The sequence below is a fragment of the Myripristis murdjan genome, chromosome 12, assembly GCF_902150065.1.
Source record: "Myripristis murdjan chromosome 12, fMyrMur1.1, whole genome shotgun sequence".
NCBI classification, from domain to species: domain Eukaryota; kingdom Metazoa; phylum Chordata; class Actinopteri; order Holocentriformes; family Holocentridae; genus Myripristis; species Myripristis murdjan.
The window spans coordinates 15,619,864-15,640,830 of record NC_043991.1 but is presented as its reverse complement, the minus strand read 5'-3'; the positions used below and the strand labels follow the sequence as shown (position 1 = coordinate 15,640,830).

Sequence of the window (20,967 nt, the reverse complement as noted above, 5' to 3'; positions counted from 1 at the left end):
TGGAGGCAGAAATCTCCCAAAATCTCCCATTGGTGTTCAGCTGGGTTGAGATCTGGTGACTGTGAGGCCTTTAGTGTCATGATTTACATTATCTTCATCCTCATCAGACCCTTCAGTGAGCCCTCCTGTCCTGTGGATGGAGGTGCTGTCATCCTGGAGGAGACCAGTCCCATCAGGATAGAAATGTTACATCACAGGATGAAGGTGATCACTCAGAAGAAGTTTGTATTGCTTTGCAGTGACGCTTCCCTCTAAGAGGACAAGTACAAAATGCCCCCCACAGTGTAACAGAGGCAGCGGACCCCCTCACTGCAGGGGTCCAGCATTCAGGTCTGCAGCGTTCTCCTGGTGGACTCGCCCACTTGTCCAGAATAAGGTGAAGGATGACTCTCTGACTTCATCACTTTGTTCCACATCTCTGTAGACCAGTGCCAACCTATCTATGTGCACTATCTTTTGGAAGAAAGGACCTCAGTCCCTCCAGTAGAGTTTGAGAGACTTACAGACTCTATGCCAAGGAGCGCTGAAGCTGTTCTGCTGGGACCAGTGGCTCCAACACCTTATTGAGACACTTCATGTTGGCTTTTCCTTTAATTTGTCACCACTCTGCATATTTCATTAGGACTCGCATACAAAAGATTAAATTGTTACATTGGTCCCCTTTGACTCTTCATCTACTATAAATCCCTTCCCCTCATTACTCTGTGTATTTGTGGCAAATTTTACAAAGTAGGTAATGTAGGCTGACAGCAGGAAATAAAAATGTCCCACAATTATTTAGGCCACCAACAACTATGTGTGCAGTGATGACTCACCACAGGATTTACAACATTCCATTAGCAGCATTAGACACGAACCCGTTACGCGAGAGTCTTAATTGTGACCTTGTAAGGCACCCGTACATTCACGTGATTTGTCGGCTTTCCGCTCATCTGATTGGCTGCTGCAGTTGAGCCTGTGTTTTCAATCTGCAAGGTTGCAGGTAGTGAAGTAAATATACATTTTGTGAATTCTGGATACGTTTTGCAATTGATTATTGGTGATCGGGTTGATCCCTCGTGATCAGCTAACTTAGCTCATCACTGCGCTGCTAAATCTTAGCCATGCCTGCTCCTTTTGGCCTGACGGAGGACTTCCTTGTTTGTGTTATGGGGAAATAACCAGACCTTCGACCGAGGGAGCTCTGTTAAGTTGGCAAAGAAGGCAAATCGGAAATGGCCTCGTTCAAATCAGCCTGCGCAGTCCTCACAGCCGTCTTCTTCCTAAGCCTTTGTGTAGTTTCAGCGGTCAGTCAGCCGCCGCACATCGTGTTCATCCTGGCAGATGACTTCGGATGGCATGATGTGGGCTACCACAGCTCTGAGATCAAAACACCACACCTGGACAAGCTGTCTGCCACTGGCGTCCGGCTGGAGAACTACTATGTCCAGCCTCTGTGTACTCCCTCACGAAATCAACTCATGACCGGGAGATACCAGGTAAAATCCAGCCTAAATTACAGGTGGGCTCCTTGGGCACATGGCCTGTGCTGCCTGGGGTGCATCCTGCAGCCCTGTGACACTCATGCCTGTGGGTGTCAGGGGCCCCAGTCAGCATCACGTTGCTCTGAGAGCTTGGAGTTTAGTGGTGTGATCTCTTTGCTCTTCTACAAGCTTGCAAATGAAAGAAAAATCAACATAAAGTTTCTTAGTAGCCTTATTAAGACACTTTATTTTGGGCTTTTCTTTTAATTGTCACCAGTGCAATGCATGCAAAAGATGAAACTGTTACACTAGTCCCCTTCACCTTGTCACTCTATGTATAACAAGTGGGCAAATAAGCAAAGTAGGCAATGAAAGGCTGAAAACAGGGAAAAAAAAAAAAAAAAAAACAAACCCTGCAACCTTGTGACACTCATGCCTGTGGGTGACAGGGGCCTCAGTCAGCATCACTTTGCTCTGGGAGGTTGGGGTTTCGTGGAGTAATCTCTTTTCTGCTCTTCAAGCTTGCAAAATCCAGTTTACAATCCAAAGCCGCATCATTGCTCAACAAGACGTGCTTGCTTTTGAACATCTCGGAAGTGCCTCTGTGGCTTTTGTCAGAAAACAAGCGAGGGTGCTATTTGGTAAATGGAGATATTTTCATGAACAGAGCCAACTGTTCTTACAATAGGATAGTTTAAAAGCCTTTATTCAACCGGCTACTTAGGTTTTAATAAGATGCAGGCATGCTTGTATTTTGACCTGGAGCCTGTGATCCTGCACGCCACAGATCCATACTGGCATGCAGCATCAGATCATCTGGCCGTGTCAGCCCTACTGTGTGCCGCTGGATGAGAAACTGCTGCCCCAGCTGATGAAGGAGGCAGGCTACGCCACGCACATGGTGGGCAAGTGGCACCTGGGAATGTACAAGAAGGACTGCCTGCCCACCCGCCGCGGCTTTGACACCTATTTTGGTTGGTATACTTTGCTGAATAAAAGATTTTAGAAAAAATCAGTTTGCAAAGAGCATGTCAGTGCAGAAACTATACCATGTTTACTGGATATTTTTTTTTTAGATGCTGCTGTTCTTTTCTCTTCATCAAAACTTGTTTCAACTCCCTTGTGCCACAGGCTACTTGACAGGCAGTGAGGATTACTTCAGTCATGTCCGCTGCATTCATATTTCTACTCTGAACCTGACTCGCTGTGCGCTGGACCTGAGGGAAGGGGAAGAGGTCGCCACCGGATACAATGGAACCTATTCCACTGAGATGCTCAGCGACAGGGCTGTTAGCATTATTGCTAAACAAAGCCCCAACAAGGTGACACACACACATACACACACGTTGTAACAACCTGGAGCAGCAGGTCCTCAGACGTGGCAGGGGTTGAGGCTCTCAATACACAAGGAGAGGGAGGACACCTAGTGTTCATTTAAAGTTATTTCAACACTTTGTGAGTCATTCTCCCTCTCAAGTGGCAGAGACAAGTGTGCAGCACTGAAGTGTCATGTGGCAAAGCCAGGAATGATGCAAATACAATCATTTCGACAAGGAAGATAAGACATATTTTTTCATTGATCCCCTAGAATAGGGTCATTTTGCGACACTTAACCCTGGAATGATCAGCCCACAATTATCTGTTAATTTGAACAGAGGCAATCATATAAATAAATTGTTGTTGAAATTCAGCCACAGCTTTGGCTCAACTTTAGATTATTTCTTTTAGCCAGCAAAAGGCATTAGCGTGTATATTTTTCTGCTTGTGCTGTAGTTTTCCTACCACAGAGATGCAACTAACATTATTTTCATTATCGATTACTCTGCTGATTATTTTCTTCATTAGTTGATTAGCTGTTTGGTCCATAGAATATCAGAAAATGGTGAAAAATGTTGGTCACAATTTACCACTGCCCAAGGTGAAATCCTCAAATGTCTCGTTTTGTCGCCACCAGCAGTCCACAAACCAAAGATGTTTAGTTGACTGTCATAGACGACTAAAGAAACCTCATATGAAATAATCTTTTGATTTTTAAATTTTGACTCAAGGCCACATAGCATCAGTCAATCAATCATTTCATATATAAAATGTAAAAACTGCTGACAAATGCTTATGAGACCCAAAGCAGTGCCTTTAAATTGCTTCCTTAGTCTGACCAGCAGGCAAAAAACATGTTTTTTTATTTGAATAATATATAGAAAGACGTTAGTCCTACACACTGATGTAACATGCAAAACTGCCTGATTTTATTTACAAATGAAGTGCAGCGTGTCACTCAGAGACCTTTGTCTGGCTGACATGAAATAAGATTGACTCTGTGATATGAAAAACATGGCCCAGCCAGTCAACCGATCATCAGCTGGCACCATGCCAACACGTCAGTTACCATGCAAACACCAGATGTCAAGCAGCTGATGTTAAAAGAACTGATTGTTTGACCCTGAGTAAATGTAAATGTCACAGTCTTTTATCAATAAAATCGACAAGTTTTGCAAGCTCTGGCGGTGTGCAGGACTACCTCCTCTCTACATTTGGTCTTTTTGTTCTCACACATCTGCACAAAGACGACTCAAGCATGCATTTTGAAATAACTGAATAATTGAAATAGTATTTGTGAAGCTTTAACTAGCAAATGTTAGATATTTTCACTTGATTTTAATTGACTATCACAGTTATACTCAACCGTATATTATCAGTGTGTTCATTGCTGAGTCTGTATTCACTCCTTTGACATGTGAGCAACATGTTTGCAGCGCCGGGTCTGTGAGGCACATCTGATCCCAGTGTGTTCCTTGATCTTTCAGCCTCTGTTCCTCTACGTGGCGCTGCAAGCCGTCCATTCACCACTGCAGGTGCCAGAACGATACGTGGCCCCCTACGCGTTCATCAAAGACGGCAACCGCAGGCACTATGCCGGCATGGTGTCGGCCATGGACGAGGCAGTGGGCAACATCACCCAGGCTTTGCAGGAGAGAGGCCTCTGGAACAATACAGTCTTGGTTTTCTCAACAGGTACTTTCCATTTGCATAAAGTCTATAGAGAGAGGCAAAGCTGAACCACTGCATTTAAGTGATGTGAGACAGAAAACAGTGCAGTACGCTCTTTTGGCCATTAGTGGGCAATGCCGAGCACTTTCTAAACAGAGTAGAGTAGTGTATATATATAATTTAATTTATAGTAAGTGGGGCTACATGTTATTCAGTGATCACTACATTTGATTCACCAGTAACTACACTTGTACTGTCATTTTTACACCCAATATTTATAATGAAGACATAATCATAAGATGACATGAAACTGATGGTTGGAAAAACCACCAACACTGAGGCTTTGTGCTGCTGACTGATGGCATATCAAGACGAAAAGGAATATTTTTTCCCCTAAATGGTTGCAGATTTCATTCAGCTGAGCACATATAAATGTTTATCTTTTTAACCAGCTTCTAGTCATTTTCATTGTTGCACAGTAAAAAAAAAAATTATCTAGAGAGCCGATTTCCTGGAAGAGTCCCATTGCTGTTCATTGGACTCTGTTTAGCCTTGTTTTAGCATTCTATGACGCCCCCTAGAGGTGAAACTACATACTCTTATAGCTAGACTATTTCCCTGCACATCACACTTTAACTACTATCTGGCAGACAAAAATCAAGCTTGAATCTCCCGCAAAAGAAAAGACACATCTACTCTTCACCTAAAGGGGGGCCTTTACAGTCTGATATAGTCTTGAAAGGCCTCAGGCTCTGTTACTCACCGCTTCTTTCCCCATTTGACCTCTTCCATCTCATTTTGGGCATCAGTATCATAGCCTGAATTTGAACCTCGGTCCATCATGTGGCAAATCAAACAATTACAAATCAGGTGATTTCAGGGTACTTTGAATGAATGATGTTAAAGCGAGCTAGACAACAAGCGACAAAACACACTCGTTGTATAATGATCCAATAAGAAATTCTTGAATTAAAAGCACTGGCTAAAATGACACAAGTAATCAGACAAGTAGTAATGCAAGACGGCATATATCCAATAAGACAATCCTCATAACCGTTAGACTAAAATGTATTGTTTGGATGGATTGTGCTTCTTACTTAAGGAGTGGGCAAATATATATATTTCTTTATTTGTTCAAATCAGTTCAGCCTATAGTCATTTTGCTGCAGCAACAGACATACAATACAGAGACTCACAAGAAAACAACACGCCTAAAAAGCTTGACTCCGAGGCTGTGCTTAAGCATACATAAAAACATAGTCACAGCAAACCACAAACCACATATGCATCACATAAATAAAAAAATGCCAAGTATTCCCAGCAGCCTTGACCCCTGCTTTTAGAGAATGAGCTAAGCGGGATGATAGCGGAGAAACTAAACGAGTGTTTATATTTGTTTGTCCTAAGCTGAGGAAGTCTAAAATGTGCGCCAGAGGGGGAACTAAGAAACTCACGGGATGCGCACCGTCTGTGATGACAGTGTGAGCTTTACTGAGGAGCCGCCTGGTGAGCAAGTTAGACAAGCATGTCTAACACCGATCAACAGTGAGATTCAAAGCAGGCCTGTTTTTCAGACTTTAAAGCAGCAAACCAGAATCATGACTATCTCAAGGAATACTAATTGTTTGAAAAAGCTTACTAAGTGTTTCCAGTTATTACGCTCCGACATAATGTCATACAGACTCCGGTGGCAAGTTCAAGTTCAAGTTTAGAGTCCCATATCACTGTTTATAGTCTCTAAAGGCTTTATTGGCTTAATTAGACTTAAACACCAGCGTATGAAATATTCTGACTGATGCAGGGTAAGGTAGGTGTGCTTTGAAATACATTATCGACACACTTGTGCCAAGTATCAGCATTTGAGTTTTCAGCTTATTTTGCACGGGTAACACATTTGAGTTCCTATGAGGTGTATTTGTTCTGTCATGTTCATGTTGCAGTCGCTGTGCAGATTAAACACGACCGATTCCTACTTATTGGGAAATTATATTGCCTTTTCCAGGGAATGTTTTTTTTCTTCAATTACAGATAACGTGATGTATCATAGCTGACTATTTTACAATATATTATGGCAGAATCACCTTTATCATGATACCGTTGTTGTTGTGACAGTATGGTATCACCAGTTTCACAGTGATTTCCACCGCTAACTCAAACCTTATTACAGTTAGTCAAAACATGATGCCATGAAGCCTGAGCGAGTTTCAGAAAGGAGGAGAGAGACAATAATTTGGTGAAAATCTCTTGGAATGAGTGCTAACATGTTGTCCGCTGATTTTTAAACATTAATGCTTTTATGGTTTGCCAGAATAGAGACTGAATCAGTAGGCATTAAGGAGAGAGAAATCACATTTTGTGTCCCTGGACAGAACACAGTGTTTCCCTCGAGCCCTGGAGGCAGTTTGGTTTGAGGGGAGATGAGGTCAAGAGACAGCGTGGTGCAAGTTACTGAATTAATATATCAGCATGTGAAATAAAATAATGTCACAGGGCACGATTGAAGATGAAATAGATGTACCAAATATCTCTAGAGGTTTGTTATTTGCAGTGTATATCAGCTGTAAACTCCTGTGTTTGATGAGATGAGATATTTTATGTTGAAGTGGCCATAGCAATACTCTTTGAATCCACTAGAGATCAGTCTTTTGTTGTTTTTGATTTAATAGTTGCCTATTCTGCTCCTAGGATCATTGTCAAGCAGGATATGGACATTTGCAACAACAACAACAACAAAAATTACACTAAAGCACTGAATATCCGTTCACAGTGACAATATGGCTGCGGTCAGCGTTTTGATTATAATGATTTTTGCTTAACAGGAAAATTAATGATTTCACTCTCGCATAAACAACCCTCAGTAACAAATGTGACTCAACCAGGATGCGTTTGAAATTATTTAAGCTATGGAGCGGATTCAGAGCACGCAGTATCATCTGAACATATTTGAAGTCCGGTCCAAGTTGCTCATGGGTTTCTACTTAGTTTTCCACATCTGGGACCTCTAATGATTTGCATCTGAAGTAGGTGAATTCTTTGAACGCCGAGGGAAAGCAAGTTATTTTTAGGGGTTTAGGTTTTTTAAAGGGTAATTAGAAGGCAGGAACAATGCTGTGAAAGTAAAGTGGAGAGTTTTATGCCTGTGGTGGGCTGCGGTAGGTGGCCTGTTTCATTGTTCTTCCAAACATTTGGACGACCAGGGGTACGGCTGGAAACTCCTCGGTGCCTCGGATTCAGCCATGTGCCAGACAGACACCGACTCTGCTGACGGAGTGTGAAGCTGTGAAAAACCTCACTGTGCCCCCCTTCGCTTTTGTATAAATGGGATGCGGTGGTTACGAAACCTCTGCAACATGGTCGACATGTGATGACTGAGTTTGGCCCGGTGTCAATATGACATGACCAAAATGTACATTCAGTTCCTGTGTAAATTCTATGAGCTTCCCTAAGTTATGTTTGTGCAGTATATAGCTGACAGTTTTGTCATAGTCGCGCCGGACTATGTTTCAGCGATGCACCATTTTAACGAGCCCTGAACTCGGAGGATCCTGAGATTCCTTTGTGATGAAATTTTCTGCAAGCTGACTGTCTCGCTGGGGTTTTTCTGTAAGCAAATGAGAGAGACATGCTGGGGAAACTTGGGGAGTTTGGGAAAAAGAGAGAAAGAGAAAGAGAGCACTGGCACACGGAGGGTTGGAACAGCTTGAAAAAGCATTAGGGAAGCAAACTCTTTCCAGAACAGTACTGGAATCAGCGCAGACTACTTCCTGGACTAGCATGACACTATGCTCCTGAAAGGGAGCCCTGCCCAGATGTGATTGGTCAACTGTGTTTATACTGGATCAACTTATTGGGGTGATGACTGTGTGTGTCTATGTGTGTGTGTGTGTCTGTGTGCACACGAGCATTTGTGTTTATGCCCGTCTATTTTAACTCACCATTTTGTCTACTTTGGGCGACAAAAGGATGGATATCACTGTCAATATATAACATCAGAGGCATATTGATAGAGGTGCCAAGGCATAAAGAGGTGAAACATATATATTGGAAAAGAAAATGATAGTAGATGGTAGATGCTCGTTAATATGAGTAGGAATTTGCACACACACAGTGTTTGCATGCAATACCACAGCTCATAATGTTTTATTTAATTGGCACACCCAGCTCAAAGTTGTGAAAGGCGATATGTTCAGTTCAGCAATGGGACGTGGTGTTGACTGCAGGATAAAACTACTTTGTGTCACCAGTCTGAGACTAGTGTGACAGTTTCCCCCAACCTAATGTATTCAGCAGTGGTTGTCTTGGCTGGTAATTGGCGCTTACTAAGCATGTTGTCATGTATTGTTTTAGAGTTTGTGGAAAAGGAAAAAGCAGACGGCGCTTAAATGGCAAATTAGTTCAAGGAAGTTTCTGTTGCAGGCCCTACTTTGCAGTAATGCTAAAATGAAAATGTTTTCTTTTTATTTGGGAAGAAATCTTCTGAAATATATTTTGTTGTTGTTGAAGGAATAGAGGAGTATTTCCAGTCTAAACCGGGGAGGAATATGTTTGCTTGTTTTGTTGCCAAAGCTGATTTCTGTGTAGATTAAAACACTGAAAAACATGCCTGATTCCTGCTTATTGAAAAATTATTTTGCCTTTCCCAGGATATTTCTTCTTCTCCAGTTACATGTATCACAGCTGCTTATCTTACATTATATCACAGAATCGCCTGTATCGTGATCCCATCATTTATGTGGGTAAAATTGTTATAATATCGCATTTCCAGTTACCCAGTGATTCCCAGCCATAACTGTCATTTTTCATGATTTTAATAGGAATGAGAATTGTTGCTTGATCATTTACATTTTCACTGAAATACCTATTAAAGTGACAGTGGTGTGATGTTTTTTTTTTTTTTTTTTTTTTTTGCTTGGGTCTGTAGGCCAGGGCATCTCTTTAGACTATAATTCTTTATTTACAACAATATTTTGTCACACATTTTACCTTTCATCAAAATCACAGCTCCTGTGATTTGGATATTACACTTTGCCATATTGTGATATCGATACTATTTCGGTTAGTTGTTCAGCCCGAATCTTACATATTACTTTCCAGTTGTCTTTCCTTTCTGTGGTGCAGTTTGTCCTCTCATGTCATGTTTTGTCCCCGTGGCTGTTCGACAGATAACGGTGGCCAGACGCTGTCCGGTGGCAGTAACTGGCCTCTGCGAGGGAGGAAGTGGTCGCTGTGGGAAGGTGGGGTCAGGGGAGTGGGATTTGTCTCCAGCCCGCTCCTGAAGAAGCCTGGGACCGTCAGCCGCGAGCTAATCCACATCTCTGATTGGCTGCCTACGCTGGTCGGCCTGGCGGGGGGGAAGATCAACAGCACGAAGCCGCTGGATGGGTTCAACGTGTGGAATACAATCAGGTGAGCGGCGCTGCTGGTACATTTCCCACAGAGGATACAAGGCGAGAACGCTGATTTTACACAAACGCTGAAAATTCCCGGCTGAAACCTTTTCCTGGGTGGCAGACCAGGCCTGCGCTGACACTGTGACTGAGAGTAGCTCTTGCATTTGACAGCCTGCCCTCTTCCCCTCTTCTTCCCCGCTCTGATCCTTCCCCCAAACACTTTCTCCAGCTCCCTCTCTCTGTCTTGGAGCGAGCGTCTTTTTCTCATAGGAGCCCCTGGTCCTTCAATAAGCCCTTTGTTACTGTGGCAGTGGGAACTCAAAGAGAAGGAAATTCCATCAGTCATTCTCACACGAATCTGTAGTCCTTATTTCAATCCCTCTCTCTCTCTTTTTTCCCCTCATCCTCTGTCCATCCCTTCTTCTACCTTTAAGAAGAACAATGAAGGCTTGCTGTCAGATAAACGTATTAGTTTTGACACAGATTCTTTTATCTAAATAGAAACCTGAAGAAGTTGTAGCTATAAGTTGTCTTTTCACACGTTACATGTTGCATATATTCTCCATGGAAATCAATTACCAATTTAAAGGATCATACCAGTGATTTTGAATGTTTGGCCCGTTAAACACAGTTTCCCACACATTTTATACTATACTGGCTGCTTGCTTTGGGAAAAGATTAGCAGAGATGGGAATTTTACACAAACATGCAAAATCTAGTTCTTTAATAAGTCGAGTGACGCTGTGCACATGGTACTGTAGCTTTGCTGGCCATGTTTATTTTGCCTGTGGGCGACTCTGCTGGGTGTCACTGAGTCCTGTCTGAGTGACACTTTATATTTGTAAACTAAATGTGGACACCATGAAGTAGGTGAAATTGAGGGCTAGAGCAGAGCCTCAGCTGAAACAGGGCTTTGCCTGGACCACAAACGACTACCCACAGCCTCCACTCGCCTCTATTGGCTGTCGTGTGTCAGCTGACCGCCGACTGTTCTCTTTGGCTAAGTGTGCGATATGTGTCGACCCTGACGACGGCACAAACTCGCTTGCAAACTTTTTTTTCCCCCGGATTTACAGATCCAGTCCGTTTTTAATTGGCTGCCTGTTAAAGAAAACGGCGGTCTGACAGCTCGGCCTGTGAAATAAAACAACAAATGAAGGCCTGGAAGTGCAGCCAGGCAGCAGAAAGCGAGAGTTATTCTCGTTGTGTTATCAGACACTGTGGTCAGCGAGAGTGGTGCACTTTCTCTGTGGTGAAGTGTGGTCAAGGCATATGACTGTCTGCTGAATAACAGGCGGCTGGTTTAGATTTATCCCTGTGGATTTTTACAGCGCGTGAGTCAGATGCACGCGTGTGTGCCAGTACATGTGTGTGTGTGTGTGTGTGTGTGTGTTTGTTGTGTGTCCAGATGTTCGGGGGTAACTGGTGATATTTTTGTCTTACAGCAAAGGATTTGCCTCACCCAGACTGGAGCTGCTGCACAACATTGACCCTCTGTATAATGACGAAGGTCCATGTAAGTTCACCCACCCCAGTTCACATTACACTGACACTTCTGTCTACTGGGATCCTTACCAGTGTTCATTTTGTTTCTACAACTATGAGCGAAGGTGTTCGGCAATGACACTTTTTCCAAAACAAGACGAAAACTGAACAAAAATGAACTCTTGGCAAAAACTATGACATAATGACATTTTCAAAATAGACGAATGAGAATAGCTCCTTTGTTTGGTTGGAAACAGATATTTGAGCAAACTTTCATTTTGATATGAATACAAAATGCTATAGCTATAATGCTAAAAGTAGATCAATCTATGCATAAAGGTCACTAACTATAATTTAATGAGGAATTAAGAGAGGAAAAAAAGTGAAAAATGATCCAGTAGAGATTAAACTTGTGTTTGTATTGACTTAAACCAGTGTAGATTTGTAAACAAAAGCTAAACTAAAACAAGAAATTCAAATGACTAAAATACATTTTCATCAAGATTAAAACTAAATCAAAATCAAAATCAAATTGGCTGTCAACACTGATTCTGACTCGCCAGCTGGACATAAAAACTCTGTCCCAACAACAGGATCTGGTTTGTGGGTTTGGACAAAGTTGAAGTCGTACTCCAGCTCCCTAATTTCCCCATGCTGTGTGTGCGTGCGCACGCGCGCGTGTGTGTGTGTGTGTGTGTGTGTGTGTGCTCCCCTCCAGATGGGGTGAGGAGAGAAGTGACATGCATTTTGAAATATGAGCGTGTAAAATACAAGCTTTGGCTGTCACTTACATAAGCGCTGACAGAGCCAGAGAGATCCCATCACCGCTCTGCAAATATTAATCCTAACGAATCATTTAACGTAGTGCTGACTCTTTAAATCTCACAATCTTAAATCTTAAGACAAAGTGAGAACCCTGCCAGTACAGTGAGATCATTTCACGTCTTTCCAGTGCAAATCAGCGAGCACTGGAAACTTGCTGACTTGGTGTCATTTTCTAGTGGTGTGATCTGCCTCATTTTGCTGCGAAACGTCCTGAAACAAATGAAACGCAGAATCATTTCACATCTTTTGGATTGATTCTGCTGTGAATGTGAGAATAAATAATATGTAAAGTCAAAATCCTTATGTTAAAAGATGATAAAAGATCGAAAGTGGCTGTGAGAATGCCAGACACCACTGATTTTGCTTTATCTACAAGATATATATACTTAGCGTTACTATTACTATAAACACTGTAGCCATCATATTTTATAACTCTGACATCCTCTCTTTAATCCAGCCATTGGTTTTTATTCATTTAGCTACGATATGAAAATCAACTCTCAGAGACTTCAAACTTTCTTCATCGTTTTTCATTACCTGTAATAAAGTCGTGCACATTAGTTTTCCTAAAAGCAGCAGCACTGTTGTGTTTTGATGACTTGAAACTGGGTGAAGTGATCTGTATGGATCTGAAAGCCTACCTGGTGGTGCATTCAGGGGGTATCCGACAATAGTAGGCTACAGTGATTTTCCAGCTGACTAACTGCGTTTGCCAGAACCAGCTGACAAGAAGCACCAATTCAATTAAGATATAGGGAATATGACAATATTGTGCATTGATTATCTTTATCAAAATGGCCATAAACATTGTGTTTTAATGCTTTCCCACATTTTCAAAGTACAGAAATGCATAGCTCGCCTCCAGCTTCTGAGGTATTTGATTGTGGGAGCAAAATCGCTGCACAAACTTATGGAAGTTATGTTGGGTCATGAAATTGATAACTAAGAGCTCCACAGAGAAGACGATGAATTTGCTTCCTATGGCACAACTGTTCCCTTGTAGATAGGACACCAGCACACCATCATCGTAATAAAGTCGTCCTCATTAGTTTCCCCAAAAGCAGCCGCACTGTTGTGTTTTGAGGACTTGTAATTAGGTGGAGTAAAGCCAAAAAATATCCCTGAGGGGAAGCAGAACCTTTATAAGATGGGTGTTTCAACCAAAAATTCCAATTTGAAAATCAAGTAATTTTGATTCTGACATCTTGAGTACGCCTGCATGATTTGCAACATGTGGGGGCATTGTAGTAAATGGGCCAAACATTCAATATCACTGTTGTGGTCCTTTTTTTAAAGGAGACATGCCGACCCTCCCAGCCATAATTCATCTGCCAGTGGCAGGAACAAGCTGATAAAGCGTGTTAAGGTGACGGACCTCCTGACGTTAACTACCCCTCTCGAGTTACCGGCCCCCGTCTTGTGTGTGTGCCGTCTGGGACGGGTGTCTCTCACTATTATTGTTTATATTCAGTTTTGTTTTGTTTTCCTCTCTTTTTCTTTCTCCCTTTCACACACAAAATACAACAACAGAAAAAATTCCCACAGCGCTTGAAGCCAAAACAGTGCTGGCATTACTAATTCACTTACATTGTGAATAACAGGTTTTTGTTCAAATACATAATTACATTGTGCTAATATAATCACAACATGGGCACAAGCACCAAGGAGCCATTGTCAACACGAGTCACTGTAAATCCAGTTGACCCTGCCGACAGCTGCGACCTGTAAACATCCACTTTGTGAAAGAATTTCTAGTACGTGCAGACACTTTTCTCTTCAAGATGATGATTTGCCACTGACTTCAAATTTCTTATATTTTACTCTGAGTTTTACTTTTGTACAAGGAATCACTATGAGACAGATCTCACAAATACTGAGTTTTAACACACACCTTTATCAGCTTTCCTCGCTTTTCAGCTGAGCCTTTGTGATGACTGTACCTTTAAAAAGAATACATGTATTATGTGATTAATTAGTTTGTTATTCTGTTTCAGTGTGTGCAATGCTGACAATGCCAGGTTGAAAGTGTAATCAGTCAACACTGTTGACATTTGAGATAGCTGGGTGTGCGCGCATGGTTTAAAGTCATTGGAGGGAGGGTTTCCAGGAAATGAATCTTGTGACTGCCGAACGAGACACAGTGGAGTGGTCTCATTCTTGTCTAAACCACTTAATATTAGGCGGACCCGACCGCTTCCATCTCAGAGGAGGCAGAGGGGCCCTGGCTGGAGGCCAGCTGTGACTGTGTGTTCAACAGCGGCCTGTGCAGCGGCGTGTATCTGCTGTATTCTGCTCACTAAATGACACGACCACAGAGGCCAGAGGCTGCTGGGCCTTTCCTCCAGCTCACAGGGCTTACAGCATTCAGCCCAGAGACCTGTGGCTGTTTTATTTGCAGATATATTTCATTTTACATATAGTCTATGCAAAGGTTCAAAGGTTAAAGCTCTGTAGATACATATATTTTATCTTTATTACTCTTATAGGGTATAGAAAGTTTTTTCCTATGTTCTTTGTATTGAGCTGCTTTACTTAATTTTGTTATTTGTTGTGTTTATTTTTCTAAAGATATATGTTTTTGTCTTGTAGTGTTGATAGCTATATTTTGCCTGCTATTGGTCCTCTGTAATGTCTGGACAACCTGCTGCTGCAACACAAGAATCTCCCAATTTGGGATCAGTAAAATGCATCTATCTATCAACATGTTGCAGACAGTAAGGATGTTGAAGATGATGTTCAGTTTAGTTGGCAAATTCTCATTAGTTTACAACACAGTAAAAGTGGATTAAGAAACACTTTGGCTGAAAAAAAGTAAAAGTCACCACAGGAATCTTTGGGAAGTTAACCTGGGTCGTCAGAGTTGAAGGCAAAATGTATCCGCCCATCCACCACCTCAACCACAACACTCTTACTTTCCGCTGTGCTATTTCTGTGTCAAACTGCTGCCTATTTCTGGCCAAGTTTCTTTCAGTTCATGTTTTTTTTGTGCATGTGTTAGGAAATGGAATTGTTTCATTTTTGTGCATGGAGCACACATTTTCATTTTAACCCGTTATGCTTCATTAGCAAAATGTCAGCAGATTAGGCTGCTCACCTTAAACCTTTGCACTTCAAGGCAAACAGGCGCTGTGATGATGTAGGGGGAGCTCAACATGACTCGACCTCCTCTCTAATGGTTTGGTTGGAATCAGCAGGAACTTTCCAGCATTCAAATCCACTATACTGTTACTAAGCCGTTTTTATTTGCACAGCGCTTAATCACAGCTACAGTCTCAAAGGGCCTCACATTATCACACAATAAATTCAAACAACACTGACACCCCTGACCTCAGATTTTTAATGAGAGAAAGGAAAAACTCTCACCAAAACCTCATTAGGAAAAAAAAAAGTGAAAGCGGAAGGAATTCCCCAAGAGGGGTAAAAACGTCTTTGATCGTTTTCAGTTCTGAAATCTGTCAAAAGTAGCTTTTGTCGTTGTTTGGCGCTTGATTCGGCCTCATAACTGGCACAAAATTGCTTCCCAGCAGCCTCACCCCTACAGATGGCAGACTTTGGAAGACTTTACAAAAAAACCTTATGTAGTTTACACATGAACTATGAATTTTGAGAAGAGGTTGTAAAAATCATAATACATACAAGAATAAAGGAATTTAATCAAGCAAAATTACCTGCCCACATCTGCATTTTTTTTTTATTTTATTTTATTATTTTATTTTTTTTTTTGCAACTTTGTGTTACTGTTGGGTTTTAGACTTTTTACTGCAAAGCCACAGAAAAAAATGGCACACAACCCCTTAATTTATGGTTAAAGATTGTAAGTCATGTAGGAAGATGTGAAGAGCAAACACAGAAATGTTGAATTACTAACAAGGATGATTACTTCACCACTTTATTTGGCCTGGACATGTTGTAACCGGAAAGAGTGGAAACCCAGTCTGCTGGAGATTTAGAGAGCTGTGATTTAGTGTGAATAAATATGTCCATTTGGGCCAGTGGAGTCCAAACACTCATGTACTATATTTTAGGGGCAAGATCTCTTACATGAATGTCTAACAGCCTAAGCCTGTAATCCCCAAATTACCCTCAAACTTAACTGTCAGTTATGACCATCTAAATCATTTCCAAGATAAGAGGGCCCTGTGACACAGCATGCCTCGCAAGCTTTCATCCCGATGTTTTATTTAATCATTTGATGCATGTGAATCTTCAGTGTCGGCCGCCGTGGTGACAAGCGGCTTTCTTTGGCACATTCCAGGGTGAGATTTCCCTCTCCTCTCTCGGACTGTCTTGTTATTTCTTCCCCTCTTTCATGTTAGCCCACCCTCTTTCTGAGACCCCTCTCTCTGTCCCTTTCTCTTCTTGCATCCTTGGGTCCCATTTCCCTCTTGCTGTCTTTTCTGTCTCCCCTCTATTTAGCCCTCAGAAAAGAACTTGTCCCTTTGACGTGTGATTGCTTTTCAAATCACTTTTCAGTCTCCCTCAGCCTCTTTCATTCTCAGTGTGAGAAGAAGGATCCCATCAAAATGGGTCACAGAAAGGTCTCTGAACTTCTCGCCTGTGTAGGGAGAGAGGCTCTGAAACAGTCCCAAGCCTTAAATCACCCAGAATTTCCCTCTGACTCCTCTCTTTTCCTTTCCTTCCATTGCTCTGCTCTCCTCTTTTACTCCCCGGGTCTCTTCCCACTTTCCCTACCCCTCACCTCCCTCCTTCTCATGAGCCAGTGTGTAAATTCTCCTGCTGCGGATCCAGATGAAGAAAGCCGTGCCTTAAGCAGCTCTTGTCCTATGTTAATGCAAAGGGTGAAAACAAGAATAGAAATGGGTGTGTGTGTGTGTGTGTGTGTGTGTGTGTGTGTGTGTGTATGTTGAGGCCCCTTAATGAAGCAAGAGCCAGAGAAGGGCCACAGGGTGCTTCAGAGCAGGCCTCTCTGTTATGTATGCTACAAATCAAACCATTTTGTCTCCAGAGCCCAAAACATTTAACCTTCCTCATCCTTCCTGCTTACATTATCGTATCGACACCTGAATCTGTTGATAATCTACTGGCGTATCTTTCTCATATGGGGATATCAGCTCTGTGTGGTGGTGCTTTAAACAAGTCTATGATGCTTGGACCAGGGATGTTTTTTCATTGTTTAGCTTAACTTAAAGTGATAGCTCACCATTAGGGAAAAAATGATATTATTTCTCTTCCCCCTTTAGCAGAACAGTAGTGGTGCTATCTTCCTCTCAATGTTACTGAGTGCTGGATACCGGCTGGATGCTCCAAATGCTAACTGTTAGCCTCCTGCCATCGAGGTGGACTTCCCCCCAGCTAACATTCTTCAAAATAATCACCTTAATCCACTCAAATTGTTAAATAAACAAAGTTTGAGGAAGTAGCATTGACGTAGCTATGTTAGGTTAGCAATGAGGTGGCTAACTTCTTTGCTATCTTCTTCTTTTACTTTGCTCACCTCTATTTTTGGATTTTTAGGCTGTAAAAATTCTTCTGCACATTGTCAAACTCAACCTTTCTTCATTTAACCAAATGAGTGGATTAATGTGGTTTAAGGATGTTAGCTGGGGGGAAGCCCACCTTAATGGCAGGAGGCTAACAGTTAGCATTTGGAGCGTCCAGCCAGTATCCAACAATGAGAGGAAGATAGCACCACTACTGTCCTACCAGCTAGAGGAGAACTGAAATAATATTGTGTTTTTCAAAATGGGTGAACTATCCCTTTAATGCATGTGAGAGCAATTAAGATACCCACATGTCATTTGTGCAATAATCAGTGAAAGATTCATTGTCAAAGGTTTTAGCATGTGGTTATACACATAGCTTGTGCTCATGAATAGATGAAGTATTTGTGTTTATGCAAAGAATGGGAGGAAATACTTGTTTTTGACAGCGTTAGGAGGCAGCAATTATTTGAAAATCTGTCTAACCAGGACCATATTGCTGGGGTCAACCAGCACATGAACCTGAGAACACTCTCAAGGCCAGATCTGCCCCTCTGAAACGCAGACGTGTGTTCACTTCAGAAACGCATTTTCTTTAAGAGATCAGGAATCCCTCATGCCGTGAGGCTACAAAAATTTGCACCCCCAGATCTTGAGAAACAATAAACTATTTTCTTGTGTCATTTGAATATATCCCACTTATAACCATCGTCCTTCACTTGCCTTGCAGAGATGAAGGGCAGGTGCTGAGTTGAGTACACTGTCACCACTTTTGTCAGATTTAAGCTCAAATTCCTCCAGCCCCAAAGTTTCATGTGTTGTATTTTGAATAAAAGCATGCCTAAAATAATTTCTGCTATTTAGTGGATGGTTTGTCTTTTCCTTTTTTTTATCTTATGTTTTATTTGTCTTGTTTTTGCCAGAGTCTGAACTGCAATACCTGCTGTTTCATTGTTGATTTTACAGAAAGAATGAGCTCCTTCTTACTGGTATGTTTATTTTTACACCTTACTGCTTTGGATACCCAGCCGTTGATTCCCAGGTATGCACCATGGTTCCGTCCCAGGCCCACTAACTGTTCGGTTTACTTAGACATTCATAGAGGACGTTTTGTATCCAGATGTAGTCCAATATCCTCTTAATCAGCGATTCGCAGTTTCTTTGAGATGGACGACTGCCTTCCATTATCAGCTTTCTCCTCTGCTCTCCCCAGGTCCTCTCAGGGCCCAGCAGTTGACTTTGGCTGACGTGGTCAGCGGAGGCTCCTGGGCCAAATCTGGTTTCAATGTGTCCATTCACGCGGCCATCCGATCCTCAAACTGGAAGCTGCTGACTGGCTACCCGGGTCAGTATCCTCTGTCACCCATAATGACATGTTTAGTCTGACGGGGGAGCGGAAGCGGTGTCCTTGTAGCGTTTTGGTTGAAAGTGTTTCATTCAATCGCTCACACTCAGAAACATGCATGGGCACACGCTCATTCCTTTATCTCTGCTGACTCAAATGTCCATGTCCCGCATTTCCTCCAGGTTGTCCCAACTGGTTCCCCCGACCTGGCCAGAACAGCTCCGGGTCTTCCAAGGTGGAGCCGCTGAAGTCTGTAATGCTGTTTGACATAGAAAAGGATCCAGAGGAGAGGAACGAGGTATCTGAAAAGTTCCCCTCAGTAGTGGATCTTCTCCTCAGTCGACTCCGCTACCACCAGAGTAATGCGTTGCCAATCACATTCCCTGATGATGACCCCAGATGTGACCCAGGCGTCTCTGGAGCCTGGGGACCCTGGGCTTAGGCGGCGATGATGATGACTATCAACTTTCACACAGATGTGATAGAAGTATTCTATTTTGCTGTATTTACTATGAACTGCAACACAGTTTCAGAGCCACAAAACACCAGCAAGTAGTGTATCTGTTGTATGTCTTTTACAAAAATACCTTCCACCCTGTTCTCTCTCTATGGTGGATTTTAATCATCAGGCACAGTAGAATTTATATTCAAGCTATCTAACAGGTCTATGGAATGGATATAATAATAAAAATATAGGGAACAGAAAAAACTCTTCTCAGAACTTTTTAGTAGGAATTTTCTTGATTAAGCTGCACAAATATGGGCATGTTATTTATTTCTGAAGCACCCTTCTTTCATGTGATGGGACTCTACAGCATTTTTATTATCACTTGAATTGTGCCTTAACAAATCAGAATGTATGGGAAAAGACCATAACTTGATTGTGCATTTTTATTGAGAAGGATATGTCATTCTTAATGTTTACATTATTATAAAAATGTGACCAACTTGATGCTTTGCTTTGGCTCTTTATTCAGCAGTCTGTAAGAAACTCATCATTAACGGCATTGTGCCACATCATCAGTTGACTGACAGTTGTTGCTATCCTCATCGCTCCTGATCCCCCAGGTTTGAAAGCAAAGTTAAAGCTGTTATGTAAATTCTGTTTGCTACACATGTTGCTCATTTGTTAAGACCATCACCCTGCTGTTTGAGGTATTTACACTTCATTCATCTACTGTTAAGAAGCCGCATGGCCCTGCTGTGTGTCAAACTCATACTCACACAGAGGCAGCAGACCATAACTCACCTGGTCCAAGAAAGGAAGAAATTACCAAGCAATGATGTCGTCATTTCAGTTTCAGTATTGCGTGAGTGTGTCCGTGTGTGTATGTGTGTGTATGTGTGTGTGTGTGTGTGTGTGTGTGAATGTGGGGGGGTGGGGGTATCATGCTGCTGGTAAGCCGTATTCACACTACAATTACAGCGTGGCACCCTCGCCTTACTGACCACGTGCCTAAACCAAGCAGAGCGTGGGAATCACTTCACATTAACTCTGTGAAAGCTACTGTTCCTTCAGTAGCCCTCTGTTCTATGCACAGTTTTGACAGCTTTTATTCCTTATGTTGACTGAGCCTACCGACCTAGAAAATAGCACTTCTTTTAGCTGACTTCTTCTCCTCTGCCGTGGCCTTGAAGTTAATGAGTTGGTGCTAAATGGGTTTGCGGTTTATTTCGGGTCAGAGGTTAGAAAAGTGAGGAATTTCTTGAGCACCTCAGGTATCCCTAATGATGACATAAGACGTAACACCCAGGTGCCATTCATTTACACAGTCACAAATGTACTGTTTCCGTGGAGATTTTTGATTTGTGTGGTAGTTATGGTAGTCAAGGTTGCCAGCAAAATGTTTTTTTTTTCATCATGCACAGCCTCCCAGTGATACTTGAGTTGCTGAAGTCATCTCATTATAGAAAATATGGTGAACTGTTGAAATGCTTAACATTAATCCTTTCCACAGTGATAATTTGCATATTTGTAATCTGAGCAGGAGAAACTAATTTCTTTAAAACATATACCCATTCTGGCCTTT

The 20,967-nt window shown here is 42.1% G+C and overlaps 1 protein-coding gene across 1 annotated transcript; it reads left to right on the top strand.

Annotated features, from left to right (window-relative positions):
• The first annotated feature begins 937 nt into the window (after window positions 1-937).
• On the top strand, window positions 938-19,889 carry arsb (arylsulfatase B). The gene is made up of 8 exons (XM_030065564.1): window positions 938-1,478; window positions 2,251-2,437; window positions 2,595-2,785; window positions 4,268-4,475; window positions 9,614-9,857; window positions 11,287-11,357; window positions 18,806-18,937; window positions 19,120-19,889. Exons 1-8 carry the CDS (start codon window positions 1,215-1,217, stop codon window positions 19,377-19,379), a joined length of 1,557 nt encoding a protein of 518 aa, XP_029921424.1. The 5' UTR covers window positions 938-1,214; the 3' UTR covers window positions 19,380-19,889.
• Window positions 19,890-20,967: the final 1,078 nt, after the last annotated feature.

What these genes read in the sequence shown, in the direction of transcription:
- arsb (XM_030065564.1), top strand. Translation starts at nt 1,215, where the DNA reads ATGGCCTCGTTCAAATCAGCCTGCGCAGTCCTCACAGCCGTCTTCTTC. An exon ending in AGTCTTGGTTTTCTCAACAG is followed by an intron (nt 4,476 to 9,613) that starts GTACTTTCCATT and finishes GCTGTTCGACAG; the next exon opens with ATAACGGTGGCCAGACGCTG. An exon ending in GTATAATGACGAAGGTCCAT is followed by an intron (nt 11,358 to 18,805) that starts GTAAGTTCACCC and finishes TGCTCTCCCCAG; the next exon opens with GTCCTCTCAGGGCCCAGCAG.